This window comes from Pteronotus mesoamericanus, unplaced genomic scaffold, assembly GCF_021234165.1.
Source record: "Pteronotus mesoamericanus isolate MK-2021 breed Mesoamerican mustached bat unplaced genomic scaffold, CSHL_Meso_final scaffold_54, whole genome shotgun sequence".
Classification (NCBI taxonomy): domain Eukaryota; kingdom Metazoa; phylum Chordata; class Mammalia; order Chiroptera; family Mormoopidae; genus Pteronotus; species Pteronotus mesoamericanus.
This window is the reverse complement of record NW_026555321.1, coordinates 42,085,453-42,109,267: the sequence shown is the minus strand read 5'-3', so window position 1 is coordinate 42,109,267 and position 23,815 is coordinate 42,085,453. Positions and strand designations below refer to the sequence as shown.

Genomic DNA, 23,815 nt, shown 5'->3' with positions numbered 1-23,815 from the left:
TCTTGCTTGCATTCTAAGGAACCAACAGCCAGTGCTGTCCAAAACTGGGCTCGCTCATGAGGTGATAAATTCGCTGTCACTAGAGTATGTGCAAGCGCTACTTGGTGCCCAAAGGATTTCAGTGCCCGCATAAGGCTGGCCTAGGTCTTAAAGTCCCTCCAGCTTCTAGTTCTGCCCTCAGAGTCTGACTTCTCCTCCCCGCGCTTCAGGCAACACTACCATAGAATGTGTCCTCGGCCTCGGTGCGAGAAACTGCCGACCATCAGAAATTAAGTTGATCGGAGTCAACCCCAGGCAGAGTGGCAGGACCAACCCGGCGAGGGGGTAAGTGACGGAACCGGCACGCAGGCGCCGCGCTCTGCTATTGGCCGGCACCAGCAGGGAGGCGGGACCCTTGACGTTGCAGCCCCGCTGTGTTGTCATTCGGCGGCGGCTAGAGGACACGGTTAAGATGGCGGGGGTGTCGGGGCTGGTACGGAGACCCCTTCAGCAGGTAGGCAGCGGCGAGAAGGCCCTATGACCCTGAGCGATCCCTGTCCACCCCGCACGCCCTCTCAGCGTCGTTTTTCTCTCTCCGCTAGGTTTCCGGGCTGCTGAGGAGGCGCTTTCACCGGACGGCGCCGGCAGCGCTGCAGGTAACTGGCCCTGGTGCCGGCCGGGGTGAGGACGGGTCCCCTCTTCCGAGTGGAGGCCGGGGTCGCGCCTGCGCAGCGGTGGGTGGGCGCTGCGGGGAGAGGCTGCTGCTGGCCTTGGAGTCCATGGACCTCCGCGTCCTGCCTGGGACTCCTGCTGCCTTTACTGCGGCCTGGCGCCAAACGCGAGCATGTTATCCCCTCGAGCTTCATTAGAGTTCTTTGTTTTGATATGGGGACAATAGGCTTGACGCTTTTCCCTGACCACCCCCGTTTTCATTTTTGTCACGGTATAATACACATTAAAGAATTAGCCATTTTCAAGTGAGTATTCAGCGGCACGAATTCCATTTACCATGTTGTGCAGCCATCACCACCATCCATATCCAGAACTTCATCTTCACCTCTAACAGAAACTGTAGTATCCGCTAAACACAAACTCCGTGTTTCCTCTTAGCCCCTGTAGCTACTCTACTGCATTTTCTGTATCTGTTCTAGGTACGCCCTGTGAGTGGACTCATATAATATTTGTCCTTTTATATTTGGCTTATCTTTCAATTAACATAATGCTTTCAAGGTTCCTTCGTGTTGTAGCATGTCAAAATTTTATTGTTTTTAATGGTTGAATAATATTCCATCATATGTATAAGCCATGTTTTGTTATCTAATCATCTGTTGATAGACATTTGGGTTGTTTCCACCTTTTAGATTTGTAAATAATGCTGCTGTGAACATTGATGTGCAAGAGTCTAAGTCTCTGCCTTTAGTTTTTTGGGGGATATATTAGGAAGGGGAATAATTGGATTGTATGGTAATTCTATGTTGAAGTTGTTGAGGATCCCCCCCCCCCTCTTTTTTTTAACTAGAGGATTCTACCAACCTATACGGTAAAACAATTCCTAGATCCTGGAAGCAAAGTGTTGTGCAGTGCCTGGCACCTAGTGAGTGCTCAATATGTAGTATTTAGACTTCCTTAACAGTTCTTTAAGTGTGAAAGTAAAACAACACAGTATATTTTCTGCATATGAAGTTTCACCTATGAACTGGTCTGACCAAGAAGCAGATCTCTTAAGTCTAGGCATGCATCAAGCAAGGTGTTTAGTAAACTCATTAACATGTCCAATAAAAGGATAGCTGTGTGTGATAGAAATGTTACTTTTAGAATTCTTTGACCTTTTAAAGAGAAGCCTGTTCTAGAGATAGTTTTTATATTACATAATGTGGGCATCCTAGGTGATTATAAAGGGGGAGAATCTCAATAGTATCCTAAGTGATCCTGTAGTATACTGAATGTTTCCCCATACCTGTGACAGGTGACAGTTCGTGAGGCTATAAATCAAGGTATGGATGAGGAACTGGAAAGAGATGAGAAGGTATTTCTGCTCGGGGAAGAAGTTGCCCAGTATGATGGGGCATACAAGGTAACCAAGATATGTGAAAACTATACAAAATTGAGGTGATTGCCTACACTTAAAAGTAAGGGGGTCAATGCTTAATTTTAGGTTAGTCGAGGCCTATGGAAGAAATATGGAGATAAGAGGATCATAGACACACCCATATCTGAGGTAAACTTTCCACCAGAAAGCAAACCTTTGAGGGGCACGTCTGTTAAAATGTACTTGGTTCTAAGTTTTATGGGTTTTCATGTTTATATTTTATTTTATAGATGGGCTTTGCCGGAATTGCCGTAGGTGCAGCTATGGTATGAATCTTTATGAATCTCTTCCAGAGAGATTTTTAACATGACCTTTGAAAACATTATTTGAATGTTGGAAGAGCAGAGTGGTTGCCCCTCTTCATTGCTATTTTAAGTCTTTTTAACATCTGTGTTTTTGATTTGACAGGCTGGGTTGCGGCCCATTTGTGAATTTATGACCTTCAATTTCTCTATGCAAGCTATTGACCAGGTTATAAACTCAGCTGCCAAGACCTACTACATGTCTGGGGGCCTTCAGTCTGTGCCCATAGTCTTCAGGGGGCCCAATGGTGCTTCAGCAGGTGTAGCTGCCCAACACTCACAGTGCTTTGCTGCCTGGTATGGGCACTGCCCAGGCTTAAAGGTGGTCAGCCCCTGGAATTCAGAGGATGCAAAAGGACTTATTAAATCAGCCATTCGGGATAACAATCCAGGTCAGCAGATTGAAACTTGGGTCTCTTCTGAACATTAAAAAACTAAAATGAAATCTTTGCATGGAAGACACCAATAAAGGCTTCTAGTTAGGCTTAGACATATCATATAAAATGCTAATGACTTAGAGATATAGTAAAGATAGTAAAAGATATTGTTTTTCTTATTTCTGACTACATGGGGGCCAGTTAAGTAAGGGAGACTTTACTGCATACCTCTAACACTGATGTAACCTCCATAGATAAAATTAGGATTTGACCAGACTACAAATGTCAGTACCTAAACCATCCTCAAGGGTGCTAGACATGATACACACAAGGCTTCCTAATCAGCACAGTGAAACTTTTCACAAAATGAATGACAGTGATACACTTCCTCCTGGGAGCATGCCCACACCTTTCTTCCAAGGTGAGCATCTCCTAAACTCTAAGGGCTTGTCCTCACAAGACTTGCAACCAAGAGTGCAATGGGCAGTGGCAGCTCCCTGATCCTGTCTCCAAGGCCCCTTTTCTCTGATTTTCCAGTGAGCCAAAGCAGCCCTGCCTAGGCTCTCTCCTGTTGTGTCTCTTCTATCCTAAGCCCTTCCATGTTTCACTGTTCCTAGATTTATACTGTCAGGGGGAAAAAAAAATGGTAGTGTTGTGTACATTTTTAGTCACTTGTGACTTTTGTTTAAATATTTGTATTTGGCAGTGGTGATGCTAGAAAATGAATTGATGTATGGAGTTCCTTTTGAATTTCCCCAAGAAGCTCAGTCAAAAGATTTTCTGATTCCTATTGGAAAAGCCAAAATAGAAAGGCAAGGTAAGAGAACTTAGTATACATTTAAACATTATTTGTAATGAAGTCCCTCTATTTGTGTTACTCAAATTCCGCCTAGACTGTGTTGCCCTTTACTTTGACAGGGGAAACAGGATGAGAACAAGTTAAGAATGTGTCATGCCCTAATTGCTCATACACTTGTACTCTTCTAAATCCTTATCCAGTAGATTTGTATTTCATTTCTAGGAAGGTTGCCACATTCTTCATATCACTGCAGTGAAGCTCAGTTGAATATTGTCCAAACGAACTTAGTTTCAACCTGACCTCTGATCTGTGGCCACTTTGTTTCAGGGACACACATAACTGTAGTTGCCCATTCAAGACCCGTGGGCCACTGCTTAGAAGCTGCAACAGTGTTATCTAAAGAGGGAATTGAATGTGAGGTGAGTGGACATTCAATTCTTAAAAAATCAGAAAGGTTTCTTTTACATTTAAGACCCAGAAATACTTTGAGTTCTATAACAAGATGTAAAATCGTGCTTTGTCACTCAGTTCTGCTGCTGCTTAACGCTGGGAATCTGTCTGCGTTCCGAGTCGTTTTTTACCATCTAGGTTCTGGATCTTTTAGAATAGTACCACTTTTTCAAGTTAAAAATCCAATCTTGGAGATGGAGTTTGGGAGAAGGGGAAACTTAAAAGTGAGTCTAACCGTTTCATATCCAGGACCTGCCACTTGGCAAGTTATGTACACTAAACCTCAAAAGACATGGATTGACAGACAGGAGCTTAGGCAGAACAGCTGAGGGAGAGTTGGGTGAAGAGGGCAGAAACTAGGGATAGTAAGTTTTCTATCTCATCAGGATGGTTGTGAGAATTACACTTAGAGTAGTGCCTGGTACACAGTAAACAGTCAAATGTTAGTTATTAATTATTTTGATGAGAAGGAAGTTAAAGCCAAGGGATGATAAGTGAATTCTGTAAGTTAACAAGAGCTACTTATAGTAGAGATAAAGATTTTTGTTTTAATTAGATTTTCCTAGACACAAAGACTAATAGGAAACATACAAACCAAGAAAGTGATGTTATGGGAATAAAACTGTATTTATGATGTAGTGACTCTGTAAAGCTTACCTATTACATTATTTGTTCAGGTGATAAATTTGCGAACCATCAGACCAATGGATATTGAAACAATAGAGGCCAGTGTCATGAAGACCAATCATCTTGTTACAGTGGAAGGAGGCTGGCCACAGTTTGGAGTAGGAGCTGAAATTTGTGCCAGGATCATGGAAGGTATTTCAGAGAAACTGGTTTTGGAATAGTCAGGCTGTATTAAATAAACAGGGTGTACCTGGATACTGGATAAAGAGATTAAAAGCTGGGAGAGGCCAAATGGCTTCAATTCTGAATCTGTGAGCTTGGCGTTTCCTTTCCTTTGGGTAAATGTTTTAAAAAAGCAAAACCATAAATATATAAATGAATGAATGCATGCATGCATGCATGCAAAACCAGAAACAGTCCCCAGTAATTAGGATTCCTTTAGATTTTCATCTTCAAAACAGCCACACCGTTTGTGCCAGGATGTTGGGTGTTCAGCTGGCTTTTTTTGCCCCTCTCTCAGGTAAGCTTCCTTCTCTCCTAGGCCCTGCATTCAATTTCCTCGATGCTCCTGCAGTTCGTGTCACCGGTGCTGATGTCCCGATGCCTTATGCAAAGATTCTAGAAGACAACTCTGTACCTCAGGTTAAAGACATCATATTTGCAATAAAGAAAACATTGAATGTCTAATTTGGACTTGAGTATCAAGTCATTGGGATTTATTTAAAATACTTGCTGACACTACCTGGACTGAACTGTAAGACCTTATGATTCATAAATGTTTTTGTACTGGGAAAAAGTTTAAATGTGCTTGTATGTGGAAAAACTCCATTCTTACTGCCCTAGACTCCATGCCTATTTTTCGTCTGTTACAGTTGCCATTTCTTTAAATAAGACCAGTGTAAAATTTTACCCTCTCCCTGGAAGGACACAGTATGAATGTGGCAGAGTCCTGATGAAAGATTTATCCAGAAAAAGACAACTTGTATGTAAAAATAAAAGCATATATTCTACATTTCCTGTTAGATTGTTTTGATAAGGAATAAAGGAATTCCTAACTATGACTAATTGTATTTTTATATTCTTGAAAATAAATGTGGGGTGGAAGTCTTAAAATCGTATTAAGAGATTAGTGTCATCAGGAACCAATTGTTAATGATCCAAGACTACATCACGCTGACAACGGGAACTTGTCCACAGACTCTTCAAATGCCTAATTCTAAAACAGTTCCCTTCAAAATTAAAGCAAAATTCATGTCAGGTGTTTTCCTATTGCCAGAAAACAGACCTCCTGTCATTGCCCTCTTCAGAAGTTGAGATAGAAAAGGTGGGTTTGTATTAGTTACAGAACCATACAAGTGGTGCAAAGCAGGACTGTCATGTTGGCTCTTATTAAGAGGGGAAATAGGGCATGAAAGAGAGAGTGGATAGATGGGGAAAAAACTTTAGGAATACTGTGTGGGTCTGGTCTTTGTTTACAAATGTTAATACAAAAAGTTCCCATTTGAAATATTTAGCCAAGCCACTGACAATCTATTTTCTTGACATGGTTTATTTTAATAAAAAATACAGCTGAACATATTTATCACAGATTACATGAAACTAGAGACAAGGACATTTTCTCTGCATAGTAACCAACACTGACGTGTATATCTGAATTTTTAAATGGATTACTTATAATCCTTTAAAGTGCAATTTATTTAAGGATTTAAGCAAATCATAGGATAAGGGATCTTTCTAATAAATGAGTAACATTTAAAGATGATGTATTTGAATAAATCTTTCAAAAATCAGAATTCTATAAATGCCAAACTCGCTTGTGTTGTAACAATAATTCCCCACAAACCACAAACTTAATTGCTGAGGAGTAATAAGATCCTGTAATTGGCAAGAGCATTTTCTGATGTTAACATTTTTTTGTTCAATACATTCTAACTATCAGGAACTATAGGAGTCCAGAGTAGTTGCTTTAGCAGCCCTGAGTTCTATAACCACAACAGTATTCTATGAGAGGAAAATGAAGAACTCAGTTGCTTCTCTGACTCAGCGATGTAACTATGCTTTGGGCTACAGTGTTAATGTCTAAGATGAAATTAAGGTAGCAAAAATGTAAGTTAGAATCTAAGAAATAACCAGAAAGTGCCTTAGAGAAATAAACTAGGAGAGGAATGTTTCTAGTTGTCTGATGGGATAGGAAGGGTTGCAACACAGGCCATTCGCTGCTGTGACTGTATATTGTCATTGTTTTTGTCCATTTCCTTCAACTGGTAGAAATATTTGATTCTGATATGCTGCTTCCTCCAAAAGATGCCCATTAGGGGATGAATGACTCCTTTAAAATAGTAATAAAGCAGCAAACTATTCCTTCAGGCAGCAATGCCAGCCTGATTTTAATCTACTTGAAGAATATTTCCCTCCTGAAAAGCCCTTTACATGAGCATCTGCAAAATAGTATGTATCTCTACTGGCTCAGCAATTAACTCATACAGGAGAGTCCTTCAGTGGTTGGAGGTGGGCAGGAAAATAGAAAACAAAAAAAAAAAAAACTCCCTCCAAGTGTAAACATGAAGCTTTAGCCAATCTTAGGAGCACTATGATCACAGGTTTCAGCTTTCCTCAAAGTTCCTTTTTGGAAATTCTGGATGGAGCTGAGTAAGGCCCCCCGGCTCACGCCATTCACAGCCTGAGGCTGGAGCTGTGTGGGCACCTCTGTGCTCGAAGGAGGCAAGGGAGCTGCTGGTGGTGGAGGCGGAGGTGGAGGAGGTGGAGGTAACGTGGAAATCCCTGTGGAGGAAAAGGGACAGTCAGCATCACCTCCAAACAGCCGGTATACATGCTACTGCTCAGTCCTGGGCAGGGCAGACTGGTGAGGCTGCAAGTGCTTTCCCCCAGAGGTACCAAGAGGTCCCGTACTGTATGATTTTAACATACTGAACAAGAAACCTACCTAGAAGCATCAAAGGGGAATTTAAAAAGTTGCCACTTCTCCCAAATAACAGTCACGTGAGAAAAGACTGAACAAATATCACAGATTACATGAACTATACATAGTGATGTTCTCTCAGCATAGACGAATGAGGCTTTAACTCCATTTCCAAATTTTAGTAATGGTTCCTTAAAGGAAAGTTCTATCAGCTACTTCAGCCAAGTCCCAGACAGCTCCACCTACTCCTGAGCTAGCAATTAAAGACAGACATCTGTATGCAGAGTTGGGCTACCTGAATATCAATAAAGGATGAACAGTTCTTAGCTGCTCCAACACACACACACATATTTGAAGGATGTGATTTAATATAAAATGACAAATCACTCAGTATGTTTGGCAAGGAACCAGTGTCTGCCAGGTTATGAGTTCCCCAGGAGCATCTGTCTCAAATAATCATTTTCTATTAGGATGCATTAAAGAAATATAAAAAGCTAATAGTTCTTGCATTGCAAAGTAAGGGGCAATGGGCTTTCTCTCCCCAGCAATGGTATGCTCAGGGAGGAGTTTTCCTCAAGCACCCCTCTTTCCACTGTGGCCCAATTCAGGAACAGTGTCATTTGCACTAATGCTACATCTTTGCTGAAGCATCTGGAGAGACTGGAATGCTGAGCTCTACCCTAGTGTGCAAAGAGAAGGGAACTAGACAGGTGTCTACAACTTCCCTTAGCTTCCAGGCACACAGACATTTGGCACTTGAATTTTATAGTTCTGAATTGATGAATGAATTGTTCTCCCATGACAAAAAACACACTGAACACAGAAAAAGCCCTGCCTTAAGGAAACTGCCTGTGTCAGAGTTAGTTGAGCCATCTCCCATGAACCTTGCAGCTCTTGGTGACTCCACCCACCTAGCCTTACACTCTACCCCTTCCTAGGGCTACACAAGGGAAACATTCCTTTAGACAAACTGCTACCGAGCTCTGGTGTCAACAGGTAAACATGCCAATCACCCCTTGCGTTTATTTGGATGAACAGTTCAGGATCTTCAATAAAATACTTAGGTAAGTGCATGACAGACAATGGTTAAAATCATGTGTTTTGCTGAAAACCACTTACCTTTCTTTACATCTTTACCCAAACCTAAGGCAGCTGAAATTAAAGAATGACACAGATATGCACACTCATGCTCTGCAATCTTGGAATTCTCAAATGACGATACCTCAATACAGATAAACATGAAACAGACAAATGAACAAAGTGTAATTTCTATTGGTTCCATATAGTAATAGCTAACGAATGAAGTTCGATTATATTCTATGCCAAGGTGGAGTGTGGAAAAATGTCCCTGGTTTTATGTCACAGGGTTACAAAGATAAAAAGGACTTTAAACCAGAATGGGTGTTGAGGTGAGAAGAGGAGGGTATGTGATACACGCATTCCTCTGAAGGAGGTTTTCAGACAGTGACCAGCTGAAATACTAGGGGGAGGAGAGACTGCCTCTGAAGGTTCCTGGAAGTCAACTGCAGCACAGGGAGCCTGAAGGAGTGAGCAGGCACCAATATCCCCTCTCAATCCCCCCCCGCCCCCAACCCCGGCCTCCATCCAATGACGGGGAAAAGGGCAGCAGAAACTGGACTTGACATTCAGGGCCCAACATGTACAGCTGAGCATCAGCTTTTCTGTCTTCCAGCTTTGTGCTCTGAGCCCGGCAGAAGAGTCCCTGTGGTTACAGATGAGGAGTCAGGCTGTGGGCTGCCACAGCACTTGTGTCCTCAAGACAAGGAACTGGCCATCCAGAGACAGGTACACCTCCAGCCCAGAATTCTGGGAGGCTAGAAAGGGGCCTCGAGGGCTGAATTTGAATATAGGCTGCCATCTTGAACAAAACTGTTCAGCCTTCACACGGGACCAACCCTTGACTTTGGCCTCATTACCGGGAGCTCGAAATTAGAATTGCAAATTTACTATAGCAGCATTTGAGAATTGGGAGTGGTGTTCAGAAAATGGATCGTCATTTTCCAAGTAAAGGCTGAGATTGTTACCACTTTCAATGAAACTCTTTGAATATGTAGGTAGTATAAATAAATGCACTGTCCCAAGTGGCACAGGGTAACCTGTGTCTGTAAAGCGCATAGAATGGTGAGGGTTGTATGAAAGGAGAAGCTGTCATCTAGGGGCACAGAGCAAGGTCACAAGGTCACCCTGATGTCCGTTCATAGAGAGCCAGACCAATCCCAAAGGGCCTGGTGTTCCAGGAGGTCCACTTTTCCTCACTGGGCCTGCGACAACTAGGGCACATCTTGATGTATATGATTAGGACAAGGGAACTCAACTCACTGGCTCAGAGCACCCTGGGAGGGGAGAGGAGGACCAGGAGTCAAAAGGTCAACAGTGGAGGAGGCAAGAACACAGACTTCAGGACTCACAGACTCTGATGGTAGGTCCATCAAATTTCTTTTTCTTTTTCTTTTTTGTCTTTTCTATGGTTTACAAGCTTCCTTTGAAGGTGCATTGGGGCTTCAGCTACAACAAACTGGTAACAATGCAGGGAATGGAGGAATGGTAACAAGTGCCAAACTCAGAGTCGGCTCTTTGGCCTGTGACAAACCTGAGAACAAATACTGGATGCTTGAGTCCCCCCATTCCTCAAATGTGAATTAATTCCTCCGCAACAAGAGGCTTCTGATCACCATTAGGCCCAGGCCACAGACAAAACTAGATAGTTTCTGTTAGACTGATTACTAACTGAATTCACACAGCTTTGAAAAATAGTGTTCTGCAACAACCCAGGATGAGGGATGCTCCAAAACAGCTTATCTACAATTATAACCTCATCAGTCCTAATATCTCTCTTCTCACTTTCTCTTAGACAAAAACCCCAAGAGCCAACTATTCTACTCTTCCCAAAATCCCATCCACCAAACCAAATGGAAACATGGCAATCCAGTCAAGGCCCCGGAACAGGTCATCAACCGCTGCAACAAGAGCAACGGTTACATCTAGGGAGGAGAAACATCCTCACCAGCCTTGCGGAAAGGATGTCTCAGGGTCCCCTCTCCTTGGGCCAGTTTAACAATCCACAGATGTCTGTAGGTCTGAGGTCCTTTGTGGTCCACACAGAGAGGTGGGGAGGCCACAGGGCCACCAGACGAACAGACCTCTGGAGAGCAGTGACCCCTGGAAGCAGGCAGCACCCAGCCCTTGAACACTGCGCTCAGCTGTTGCTTCAGACAGATGAGGAGGCTGCACTCATGCCCCAATTCAGGAATTATTAAGGATGCTTAAAAAAGAACTTTTTCCCTGTCATTAGTCATAAAAGCCAGTGAGTTGAGGAACTAACATTTATGCTGCAACAGGACTCTGAAAGCCTAGTTTCCAAAGTTAAAATACACCAAAATGCCATACAGTTGATTTTTAGGTTTTAGAGCTGTATTTTAAAACTAAAATCAGATTGAAAATGAAGATTTGAAGGTCATGATGAAAATGAAATGAATGTAAATGAAGTCACTTCGGTGCTTTTTAAAGATGCTGTATTTCATTTAAAAGTTCAGATAAGGAAATCATGTCAAATCTGCTTTCCCATTTGTTCATCACTTCAGTGACTAGATGTGCTAGGTCCCATTTCACATTCAGAAACAGAGCATCTTTAAAGTGAGAGAAATCAGTATAGCTTACTTTACCGAAAATTCACGTTCAAAACGGCACATGCTCTACTGAAAACAGCAAAGAGAAAGAGAGAGAGGACACAAGTCATTATTTGAATTTTAGTGTCATTTAATCAAATAGTAAGAGACAGTAAAATATTAGTCTGAATCACATGCTGATTATTCTCACAGCCAAACTGGAGATACTTAAGCACGAAATGTACTGGTTTGTAAACACAACTGTGGCCCTTTTAGAACATAGCACACACACTAATCTGGTACTAATCTCGTTTTCTTCAAGTTATTATTATTTTTTTCTTTTTCTGAGCCAGTTAGATGCCATTTTTACTTATTTACAAGAACAACATTCACTTGAAGACCCAAGAAGGTTTTACCTCCCCTGAAAAGTAGAATGGGTACTAGGATTACTTAGTTCTACCTCTAAATAGGACAGTTTATCAACAGAGGGGAAATATTAGAACTCATCACTTTTTTCCAAGCAAGTCTTCTATAGTCTAAAACAGAGACATGTTTTTTCAAAGTTAGGACCAAGAGCCCAGGGCAGGTCTAAGGTGAAGCTCCTGGCCAGGAGCCTGTGTGGGTCCCCTCCTCTGAAGACTGCTGGTGCGAGAAGCTGAACTGGGCAGTGAATGGCATTACCTTACTTGAGGCTATAAAACCATAAAAAAAAAAAAAAAAAGGCAAACGTTTTTCCTGTCCAGACATTCCAGGTGCAATGTGAAGTACACTTTCCCTGACAGTGAATCCCAGAGTCCCTCCTGAACCAATCTGCCCACAGCCCAGAGGAAGTGAGGCCCATGTGTGGCGGGTCACATGGTGCAGCCAGGAGGCTGCTGGGGACACTGCCCCGTCCCACCCCACACCCACACCAGCTGAGGGCTCTGGGGAGTAGCCCATACATTTGGGCTTGGAACGGGGGCGGGGAGGGTTGTGAGAGGGCAGGAGGGCAGAAATAGCACACTGTTCAGCGAAGCACCACAGGGCACACCTGTTCATCCCAAAGATGGTGACTGCTTTGTGTCTGTATAGGTTTTGATAAACATTCTTATAGCTAGAGACATTGATTTTGAGCCTAGAGTGGGTTTCAGACTTTGCTTTGGTACACAAATTCTGGAAACTCCAACATTCTAAATAATGTCAACTATGTTTTGTGCCTCGTCTATTCTTAAACCTCCGTCCTGTTATTCAAGTTTTCAGTCACTCTGTGCCCATGAGGCCCTGTTTCCCCTCCTCCAGCTTCTGTCCAGATATGAAACTTCCTTCTCTCTCCAGTCATTTTTATAGTCTGGGTTTTCTACAAAATGCCAAAAACTCCCTCTCTTCAAAATTATTGCTTAAGATTACAAGCAAGAAGGCTAGAATTCTCTTGTAGGGTATTATTAGCTTATATTTGATAGTACTTTAGTGCTTATCAAGCCTTGTCAAGTATATTGTCCACCCAGTAAAAATCAGAATGTTTACAAGACAGCTTTAAAGAATGGAAATTACTTGTCCAAGGTCACAGTCGGAAAGTGGTGGAGCTACAAACCAGGCCTGGGGTTTCTGACTCTGCTTTCAGGGTTCTTTCCCTGCCAACCAAGCACAGTGTTTGCCAGCACAGGCCGTGCAGTGCACCTGAGAGAGCCTGCATGCAACAGGAATCAGTGGGGTATATGAGCAAAGACAGAGCTGGTTTAATCCAGACAGAGCTGGTTTAATCCTGGCTCTGGCATCCTCCGCTTGTGTGACCTTTGTCAAAGTCCCTTAGCCCCACTAGAGCCTCAGTTTCTTTGTCTGTAAAATGAAGCTCTGGTAGAATCCATCCTCCTTGGATAGGGAGGTATTTGTGAGGATCAAATGAAACAATGACAATACATCACTTAGTGTTCAAAATAAGTGCTCAAATTATGTTAAATATGATTATTAAAAACAATAGGAATCTAAGACCTCCTGTTTACTTAGCTTTCCCTAAATATGTTTTTTTGCAAAACCTGTTTTAAAAAAAATAAAAAACACAATAGCAAGGGCTGCCTGCTCCCAAAGGAAGAGTGGGAGGGAACATTTGTGTGTGTGTAAATTGGGACCTTCTAAACCACTCACTTCTATGAATTCAGAGTGTAAACACTAGTTGGTGACATTTACCATGAAATAATTTAGGGTAAAGAATTTTAGAGTTCTTGAAAGAGTGACCTTCCAGAGGCAGGAAACATAAACTTTAACAGAAAACAAAGTGCTAGGAATGTCCTCACTGAAAAAGAGTTTTCGAGAATACCGCCCCCCCCGCCCCCCCCGCCCCCCCCCCCCGCGCCGCTCCCCGCCCCGCCCGCCCCTCACCTGATGGAACCGTCAGCAGGCTGAGGGAAGTGATATTTCTCCCATCGGCTGGTAAGGACTCCAAGGAGAGGCCCCAGGGCAGGGAGGCGCACTACAGCACGGGGGCCTAGGCCTTATACAAATCCAGGGAAGGGCTCTTGAGCGGAAGACCTTCACTTACAGACATCTGCCACGTCTGCCCCATCCTAACGTAACTGAGCTTGAGGCCACCCTCAACTACCATGAATGTGTTTAAAATTGATTCTTTCAGGAAGAAAGGTGATGCTGAGGAAATGAACTTGCCTATGTTGGTCTACTGCTGAGCACACTGCCAAAGGCAGGGACCAGAGAGTATGCTTGATCAGAAGGAACTGTGAGAGAGTCTCCTCTAACTCCCACCCTTTCGCCTTTTACAGAGGACATGGACAGTGACTCATTCAAGGTCTCCCGGTAACTCAGTGTGCCGAGGACTTACTGTGGGCAGGAACTGTTCTAACCTCATACTCAGTGGATCCTCTTAATAACCTGGCTAGGCAAACACTGTTGTTATCCTCATTTACAAATAGGAAACCTGAAACACAGGGAGGTTTATTGTCTTGTCCAAGTTCCCAGAATTAGCAAGTGGTGCCTCTCAAGTTTCGGTTCCCTGGCTCAAGGTGTAATTCCCAAGAGCTCCCAGATTGAGATGCATTTGGGATGTCACCTTTAGAGGGGATTCTTTTTTAATACTAAACCTTGAAAATCAAGAATTTTTCTTCATTTCTTGAGAAAGTTACATTTCATCATAAAACTGAAAGACACTGTCTTTGATTTGGTGCTCAGATAGACCATAAACGTGGCCTAGAAGTTAAGACATACATTAGAGTAAATGTGATTTCAACAGCAAGATGGGCAGCATGCAGAGAGGCAGCGAGAAAGATAAGCCCAATGAGACGCCTGGCCTCTAGTCCTGGGAGGAAGGAGCCATCTAAGGAGGGGCCGATGAGCTAGAAGTGGCAGCCCCTGGCCCGCGTCTGCTCTCACCGAGCAGAGGCCTTGAGAGGCAGAGCAGGGACAAGCAAATCCACTCACAGGAGGTACCGAGCACCTCCCATGGTGCAGCAGCAAGAGGGCTACAACCTGACACCTTGCACAGAACAGAAGCTTGAGACGTTGCTTGTTGGTGGACTAGTTTTTCAGGAGCAATCTCTATTTACGAAGGGGAACTATGGGGAGAAAAAAATTACCGTGGTTGGACCCCAAAAAAAGCATTTGCTTGAATTGTGTCTATCATTTTGGCGCTTCCAATGGGCTCTGGAAATGTGACTCCATGCCAGCTGAGGCCTCGTCTGTCTGTTCATCTCTGTAACCCAGGGCCAAGTGCAGTGCCTGGCACACTGCAGGCTCCAATAAATGCATCCTGAGTAACTGAATGAATAAACTCACTGTGGGTGCCCCATATAGGGCCTCAAATGGTAGGTTGACAGGCAAGTGCCACTTACCATTTTTATGATATGCATTATGATAAATGCCCAGCAGAGGTCAGAGTAGATTCTTTGGGGGATGAGTTGATCATTTCAAGAAAACATTAAAGGAGATAAAGGAAAGAAGGAGCCAATATTTGCTGGGAACGTCTCATCTCTGCCAGGTATTGTACTTGAGGCCTCACATGTTTTCCCTCTGAATGCTCATGACTCTCCCTTAAGACAGATAGTATCAAGTTCAGAGCCATGCCCCCAACTGCTCCCACTCACTTCAGTTTTTCCAACATGATTCTAATTACAGGATTTCTCTTTTCCTTCTCCTCTCATTCTAAAAGTCACCTCATCTAACACAAACCTGCTATGTATGAGATAGCTCCCATTCAAATCACAGATAAATTAGAGGATTAACAACAACAAAGGAATCCAAATAGCCTGTGAATTCCTCAGGGCATTTAAAAATCAGAACTGGCATTAACTTCCCAGGACCACATAAAATGCATGGGGTCGGTGCTCTGTGCTACTAAACAGACACCTCACTTGTTAAAGGGGGTCTATGAAGTCTCACTATTAGTTCTCTCTAATTTTAACAGGTCTAAGTGGTGTGAAATTAATATCCTGTCTACTAGAAAACTACTCAATGTGATCTGGGCAGTAGATCTCCAGAAATTTCTCATCAGCCTATACAGGTGACCTCTACAAAAGACAAAGAAGTCTATTTTCTGTCTTGATCAATATTTGGGAGCTTTCTTGTAAAAATCTGCTGACAACGTCAGACAGGGAAAAGAGTATCATCCCCATGAGCCAGGTGCTTTGCTACTCAAAATAGGTGCTGACCCCCGCATGCTCTGCAGCGAGCCACCAGTGGCCATCCTCAGCCAGCAAGGAGACACCCACCAGCCAGAAATAAGTTGTTCAAATTAGTCCCCTTACATTTGCTTGTTGGTTTTTTTGTTTTGTTTTGTTTTAAAGGAAGGTCGGTTAGACGCATCTGAGAGATGTCAGGCGATGATATACTTGATAGCTCCTGGGTGCTTCCTTAAACCTTAATGCATGTGATATTGTCAACTCATACATCAACCCCAGCCAATGACTCTCCTTCAGACAGCTGTAACAACTCCCAAGCACAGCGACCAGCTCTGAGTGGCAGAACCAGCTGCTCTGACATCTAGAACATCTGGCTCATTTAAGAACAAAGGAGATACGGTACTCCAGTGTTTTTATGGGACTTACAAAATGGTTAGGAGATATTAGTTCAAAAATGAAAGGAGGAAAGATAGCATCATGAGGCCACACCACAGAATTAGGTATTATTTTATAACTATTCCCCAAGGTAAATTTTTTCTACATTTTTTAAACAGAACTTGTAGTATCTGATTTAATTCACAAAGGTGAAACAAAGGCTAGTCACAGAAGAATATTCAGATGATTCAAATGCATTGCAGAGCAGAACAGAGCACAAAGCTATCAGGAAATCAGAAACTCGGGGGAGAGTTCACTCCCACACCTACGCATCTCACCAGTTTTGCTCTGTGATAAACCCAGCATTACAATGCGGTTCCCTGAGGAGACAGTTTGGGCAGGACAGGGTCCCTGCGCAGCAGTGCGATTGCTGTGTTCACCAGAGCATGCATCCAGACAAGCTCTGACCTGAGGAGCCCTGCATGGGGTTTTTTGGCAGAGAGAACAAGCCAAGGGTAGAGGGTAGTTAGTGACCCTGAAACCAACCATTCCATTCCCGTGGAACCCAAGTTTGTAAATCTTGGGCCAAGGTCAGAAGAGAAAGCCCTGCTCCTCCTCCTGCTGGTGGAGAGCCAGAGGAGGCAGGCTGCTTCGCCCTCATCACTCACCTGCTGTAGAGGGTGGAGTTGGCGATGACGGGGATGTGAGAGGTGAGCTGGCCCCAGATCCTGCTAAGAGAAAACACAGATACAATCCTGGGGACCAAAGGAAAGATCTAGAATTTGGCCCAAGCTGGGTACCACCACTGGCTTAGTGTGCGGGCCTTGTGGTAAAAGTTGAGGAGGAACAGAGAGTTCAGGGATTGGAACAATGACCACAGGACAGGGTTAGGGTGAGGGTTTGTCTGCTCCCCACAGCTGACTTGAAACAAACTTTGAGAAATCGACTTATGCAATTGGCTGTAGTATCTCTTCCTAACATAACCATGGTCCTCGGGTGATGAATGACAAATGACAGTGCCACAGCAGTTCAGGGGACAGAGAGGAGCCGAGCAGTCCAAAGGAAGTGAGAATTCCCTACACCATCTACCTAGCAATGCTCTATGTAGAAGCTCCATTTTATCAGCAGGTACATTTAATAAGATAGGGCGAACCTATTCAGTTTGTGGATTTCCTGGACCTCTTCTTACCCAAAATTCAGTAAATACCCTTATTTACATTAAAAGAATGTACATATTCCCATATGTTGCATGCATTTTTCTGAACCTAGTCATCTTGTTATATGTCAAATATTTCTAAGTTCTCCGCCTCTCCCCAGTCTCAGAAATCCCCAGAATATATCTTGTTGGCCTAATATGGAAGTAGCCCAATGAGCAGACAGAGGTTCCTACATAAGTCCCCTCCCCTACACGGAAGTCCTATTGAGGGGTTAACCACAGCTCCAGGGAGGGGTGTGATCATGCCCCTGAGAAACCACTGTCTGTTCTGGGGAAGCCTCCAACCATCCCCTCACCCGCTACCCACAGGCCATGTTGACGTGGCAGGGACACAGGCATGAGAAATGCCTAATTCAACCACACCACCCTCCAGGTGGGTACCTTTCCACTGCTCGCAATATTATCTCACTTCCTTGTAAATATAAGAGGCATTTTACTGGTAAAGGAGGTAAAACTCAACCCCGTCCTGTTTTTATACTGCTTGGACAGTGCTAACATAGATTTTAATGGGGAGAAGATTGAACTTGTGATTCCAGTGGAACCTGGAGATGCTCAACTGCTACTTTGTTCTCCTAAACTCTGTGAGGGCACGGTGGTGTCCTGGAGTCCTCAGGATCTCATCTGGCTGCATCTGGCACAGAGCCATGCAGGTGGGCAGTTGCCCCAGGAAGGTGGAAAACACAGAGTCAGGCTTTCTCTGCTTTATAAAGAATTAGCTGCTGGACAGAATGACTGCTAGTCAGATATGCTGAACGGAGACATGAGTCTCAGCCTATTGACAATGACTGGCTCTGTCCATCCCATCAACCACAGAAAAAATAGGCGTCCAACATCGTCCAGCTCTCTCCTCTCTCCACCTCCACATTCATGGAGCCTGTTTTGGTCCTCATTGGGACCTCCAGGGCCTGGTCTCTACGCCTTCTCTTCCCTTCTAGCCCTGCCTGAGCACTTCTCTGGCCTAGGCTCTGCAGGCAGCGGTGTCAGCAGGATTCTCACCCTCTTTGTGGAGTCCACAGTCTCCCAACTCATCCAGCTCCCAGCTCTGCCCACACCATCTGCATCCTCTGGCTAGTCTGCCTGCGTGCCACTCCCTGCGTGCCACTCCCTGTTTCTCCTGGTGCCCCCAGCAGATGTCCTCCTCCCTGACTTCACTGAGAAGACCTGAGAAGACTTGACTGTGAATAGCCTCAACTTTCGCCCTTCCTTCTGCTTTTAAATGCTTCTAACTCTTCACCTGCCCTCAGGGCTCCTGCCTCCAGGGAGAGATAGATGGGTTTCCTCAAAGGCTGAGACTGAAGGATGGGCTCTGGATGCTGAGCCCTTGGCCTTCTCTCTAGGCCCTTCATCCTATCATTCTCTTTCGTATCTTCAGCTTCTCCCTCTCTGTGAGGTCCTTTTCCTGCCTAAAAGTATGTGCAGCTCCAGAAAAAACCAGAGAAAACCTCCTCTTCCCTTGGCCTTCCAGGGCTAAGCCAAAGCCTCCTGGGTTAGAACGAACCTTCATCTCCTCTATGTGGAACTCTACTTCACAGATTCATAAGGCAGAAGAACTAGAAGGTCTCAAGGGATCATTCAATCTGGCCCTAATTTCCAAAGATGAGAACATTAAGGCCCAAAGTCAGCTGAGTGAGGGGCTGCCGGGATTGGCAGTGATGACTGTCAACTCAGGACAGTGCTCTCTGTACCGCCCTGGACCTTCTGAAATGATGCCTTTTGCCATCCCCACATACTATTGAGCACATTCTCCTACCACATGGTGACTAGAGCAGAGGACAGGATGTGCGGTCACTTCTGTTCATGCAGCCTCCACTGAAAAACAGCATGCCTTGAATTTTAAGCCAGGTTGGTTTTTGTTCTATGGATAATGCTCATCTTTGGTTGATTGAGTCCTGGCATTAGTGAAGGGGCTGGCTTACCCAATAACCTCGGAGGTCCCTTCCAGCACCTGAGCCCTATGAGCCATGAATGCTGTCGTAATCCTTCATTGGAGACAGAATTCTTTGTTTTCTACATTTATTACCACACTCTGGATACCAGAACCCAAGACCTCTTGACCAAATACAGCCTGCTGGTCCTGGTCTTCAGATGCCGGGCTCCACTACAGTCTATGACCAGTTACCTGAATTATAGGAGTTGTTATATTTTGCTGGATGTTCCTCATTATTTTCAACAGCAGATCGTTTTGACTTCTTTCAAAATAAAAAGAGAGAGGGGGAAAAGGAAGGAGTAAATACACTGATGCTGAGAGTTAGAATAAAAATATTTTCTAGGCATGCAGTTAAACTATCCACACACAGGTCATATTTGGCTTCATAACTTAATACAGTGAAGGAGTCACAAACCAAAACCAAAGGGGAAAATAAAACCAACCATGCTGACTGTTATCCGAGGCCAATCACTCCCCCAGTTCCATCAGGCCACAATCAGCCCAGCAAGCCAGGAAACTATACGGTCCATTTGTTTCCTGGTATTATGTAGCTCCTTTTTAAAAGCTGCAAACCAGTCATCTGCAAATAGTTTTAGCTCTCAAGGAGACATAGCACAAAATCTGTCATTAACTAAATGTGCACCATTAACTGAGAACTCTCTTTACGTGGAACCTAGAACTTTCCTTCACACACAGAGAATTCAGATAGACAGCAGGTTTACCTTTCGAGCTAAAATCTTTCTCTTTTTTCTTTCTTCTTCAGATCCATGGTGAGACTGAGCTCTTGTCAGTCTTCGATGCTGGTGAATCTGTAAGAGAACACAGGTCACCACAAATGTGAGCATATCCTACACTAACGAAAATCTAACGTGTTTTGCCAAATCAAATTATTTGGATGTAAAATATTTCCCTGCTCAGCCTGTGTGGCTCCAGGGTCAGGTTTGAATGTCTGGGAGACAAGTATGCCCAAGGGTGAAGGCCCTTCTTGCTTCCCTCAGTTCCTTCCTGCCTCTTTCTCTTACAGAAGACGAATGTGGTCCCCAGCACCTTTGGAGCATGAACCCTGTGTTCCCACCATTACCCAGCCTGCCCCAGTCATAGAAGATCACCACCATTTATGGACCCGTTTGTTTCCCCAACAGGCTGAGCTCCTTAAGAGAAGGGCAGTGAAGGTGTCAGCTGCCTCACAGCATTGAGCCTAGAGCCTGGTTCAGAGCAAGTATGCAAGAAATGTTTGTGGAATGAACAATCAGTTAAAAGTAAATCACCGTGAATTCCAGGCAGAGAATGGCAGCACTGAAAGATCAAAGGGCAAGGAGGAACTATGAGCAATTTACCTGTTTCTGTTCTTCAGTTAGTCTCTTTTCTATACATTCTTTGGCAATTCTCAATGCTTCTTTTAACTTTGTGGGGATCTGAAAGAGGAGAAAGTACATAGTCTATTGAGGAAAACGGCTGGAGATTCTCCCAAAACCTGGTTTTAATGAAGGAGCAATTAGTTATCAAGAAGGAGGGCACCTGGAATGAAATTGGTTACAAGCTGCCTACTTGAATCCTATCCTGGCCACTTTTGGTATCCCCAATGCATGCAGCTCATTAGCATTTCTTATCAATAAATATGTAAAATAAACACAAAAACAGACATGATGTATGTTTCAAGCATTTCCACTAGTTCTCAAGGGACCCCGAATTACCAAAACAATCTTGGAAACAAAGACAAAAATTTAAGGCCTCACATTTCCTGGTTTCACAACATATTACAAAGCTACAGTAGCCAAAACAGTGTGAAACTGGCATAAAGAAAGACATATAGGGTCCTGACTGGTGTGGCTCAGTTGGCTGGGCATTGTCCCACAAAGCAAAATGTCACTGGTTTGATTCTCAGTTCGGGCACATGCCTGGGTTACGGGTTTGGTTCCCCAACAGGGGGCATATAAGAGTCAACCAAGTGATGTTTCTCTCTCACATGGATGTTTCTTTCCCTCTCTTTCTCCCTCTCTTCCCTTCTCTCTAAAAATCAATCAATAAAAATTTTTTAAAAAAGAAAGGCATATAGACCAATGGAACAGAATAGAGAGCCTAGAAATAAACCCTCATGTGTATGTTCAAATGATCTTTGACAAGGCTGCCAAAAGAACACAATGGGGGAAATATGGTTTCTTCACAAAATGATGCTGGGAAAATTGGATATTTACATGGAAAAGAATGAATCTTACACAAAATAAACTCAAAACTGGACTGAAGACCTAAACCTAAGCCCTAAAACTATAAAACTAGAAGAAAGCACAAGGGGAAAGCTTTGCAATGTTGAATTTGGCAGTGATTTCTTAGACTGGACACCAAAAGCACAGCAATAAAAGCTATAATAGACAAATGGGACCATATCACACTTAAAAGTTCTGCATATCAAAGGAAGTCATGAACAGAGTGAAGAGACAACCTATGGAATGAGAGAAAATGATTGGAAATCATATATCTATTAATAAATTAATATCCAGAATATATAAAGAGCTCCTACAACTCAACAACAAAAACATAAGTAACCAAATTTTAAAAATGGACTTGTCACAGAAAGATGGATTATACCACAATAAAACTGAAAAAAAAAAAGAACAGAAAATCAAAGAAAAAAAATGGGCAAAGGACCTGAATAGATCTCTCTCCCAAGAAGATATACATGGCCAACAAGCATATGAAAAGATGATCAACGTCTCTTATCATTAGAGGAATGCAAATCAAAACCACAATGAGATGTCACCTCATACACATAAGAACGGTCACTATTGATAAAACAGAAAATAACAAGTGTTGGTGAGGATGTAGAAAAACAGGAACATTGGTGCACTGATTGTAGAAATAGAAAATGGTACAGCTACTATGGAAAATAGTATGGAAGTCCCTCTAAAAAAAGAATTAGCATATGATTCAGCAACTTTTAGGTATATATCCAAAAGGACTGAAAGCAGGATCGAAACACACCTCATCTTCACTGCAGCATTATTCACAATAGCCAAGAGATGAGTCGTCCATCAACAAATAAATGGATTAACAGAATGTGGTGTATACACACAAGAGAATGTTACTCAGCCTTAAAAAAAGGAAATCCTGTCACATGCTACAACATGGGTAAAACTTAAGGACATTTATATTGAATGAAATAATCCAGTCACAAGAGGACAAATACTGTATGATTCCACTTTATGAGATATCTAGAGTTGTCAAAATTATAGAAGCAGACAGTAGAACTGTGTTTGCCAAGAAATAGGCGGCTGTTGGTCAACTGGTCTAGAGGTTGAGTTTGCAAGATGAAAAAGCTCTAGAGATGTTCAATGCAACAATGTGAATATACTTAACACTACTGAACTGTACACTTAAAAATGGTTAAGAGACTAAATTTTACATTTTACCATGATTAAAAATTTAAAAACATATAAGGCTTATTGGAACACACAAATTCAAGTAATTATAATCTTTTAAAACTTCAGAGGGATTTTCTCTGCAAAATTTTTTCTGCATTTCACAAGATTACGCTTTTTCCTGCAGAAAGGTACTCTTAATAGCCTGGTATGCTCCTGAACCTTTCATTTCTTAATTTATTAGATTTTTTAATGATAATAAAAGCTCAGGCCTGGAAAACAGACACCCAGGTCCTGTGGAACTTTTTATCTCTAGTATTCTTTTAAAAATATAAACAAGTTTTGAGTAGGAAATATAGTCACATGGTTCAAAGTCAAAAGGTATAAAAGTGTACATACACAGTAAAATGTCTCCCACATAGTTCTCCTTTGTGGTGGCAACTACTGTCACCAGTTTCTTGTGCATCTTTCTAGGAAGATCATGTATACACAAGAAATTAACATTGGCTTTTAAAATCATACTGTCTTTGCTGCATGGACTTGCTTGGCTGAGGGCAAGAGTGAGGTGTGATAATAATCCTTGGGCTGGACGATCGGGGTTTGGGGAGAACACAGTTATTTACAAGGCTGAATACATTTTTCTGAGGAGATTCAGTAAAGAGATTCATTTAAATGTTATTTCCTACTTCAGATCCAAAGAAGCTGTTACTGTCAGAACTCCTCTAACTGGTAAAAAGGCAGAGAAAAGCATCTATCACCTATATAATCTGATCCCAAGTTGTTTTGGGTTTTTTCCTTTTTTCCATAAATTTAATTTCATCATAAGAGTATTACTGTTCTTTGGGAATGCAAAGAGGAGAAAGAGAATTACCCTTCATTCTACTACCTAAAACAACACTCACACTGAGCACTGAGGACCTAAACGAGGTGTTCACGTGGATTATCTCAGTTGGCCAATGGCAATAGACAGGTGTTACTCATCAGCTCCACATACTGAGTATGCAGACCCAAAGATTATGTACTTGCCAATAGATTGGTAGCTCTCAAATGGGGGTGATTTTGTCCCCAACCCTTTCTAGGGACATTGGGCAGAGTCAGAGGCATTTTTGACAGTCACAATGTGTGGGGTAGAAAGGAAGTACTATTCACACCCAGTGGGTACAGGCCAGCG

At 43.1% G+C, this 23,815-nt stretch overlaps 2 protein-coding genes across 6 annotated transcripts in view; one reads left to right on the top strand and one right to left on the bottom strand.

Moving 5' to 3' along the window:
- The first annotated feature begins 395 nt into the window (after positions 1–395).
- On the top strand, positions 396–5,684 carry PDHB (pyruvate dehydrogenase E1 subunit beta). The gene is made up of 10 exons (XM_054595015.1): positions 396–493; positions 582–635; positions 1,946–2,053; positions 2,135–2,197; positions 2,299–2,334; positions 2,477–2,762; positions 3,454–3,564; positions 3,874–3,965; positions 4,674–4,815; positions 5,165–5,684. Exons 1-10 carry the CDS (start codon positions 452–454, stop codon positions 5,308–5,310), a joined length of 1,080 nt encoding a protein of 359 aa, XP_054450990.1. The 5' UTR covers positions 396–451; the 3' UTR covers positions 5,311–5,684.
- A 468-nt stretch (positions 5,685–6,152) lies between these two features.
- The window catches only part of PXK (PX domain containing serine/threonine kinase like), a 70,404-nt gene continuing 52,741 nt past the window's right edge, over positions 6,153–23,815 (bottom strand). For 2 of the 5 annotated variants that reach the window (XM_054595543.1, XM_054595547.1), the window contains exons 14-18: positions 20,626–20,703; positions 20,011–20,097; positions 19,481–19,550; positions 16,814–16,876; positions 6,153–7,404 (exon numbers count right to left, since the gene is read on the bottom strand). In XM_054595543.1, the coding sequence (XP_054451518.1) occupies positions 7,193–7,404; positions 16,814–16,876; positions 19,481–19,550; positions 20,011–20,097; positions 20,626–20,703 (510 nt within the window). In that variant the 3' untranslated portion in view covers positions 6,153–7,192. Of the gene's footprint in view, positions 7,405–11,226; positions 11,260–16,813; positions 16,877–19,480; positions 19,551–20,010; positions 20,098–20,625; positions 20,704–23,815 lie in introns of all 5 variants that reach the window. The other 3 variants (XM_054595545.1, XM_054595546.1, XM_054595544.1) reach the window with 3 other exon arrangements.

Bases quoted from the DNA above. Each gene is read 5' to 3' on its own strand.
- PDHB (XM_054595015.1), top strand. From the start codon at position 452: ATGGCGGGGGTGTCGGGGCTGGTACGGAGACCCCTTCAGCAG. The intron at 636-1,945 runs GTAACTGGCCCT...TACCTGTGACAG, and splicing joins CGGCGCCGGCAGCGCTGCAG to GTGACAGTTCGTGAGGCTAT. The intron at 2,054-2,134 runs GTAACCAAGATA...GCTTAATTTTAG, and splicing joins AGTATGATGGGGCATACAAG to GTTAGTCGAGGCCTATGGAA.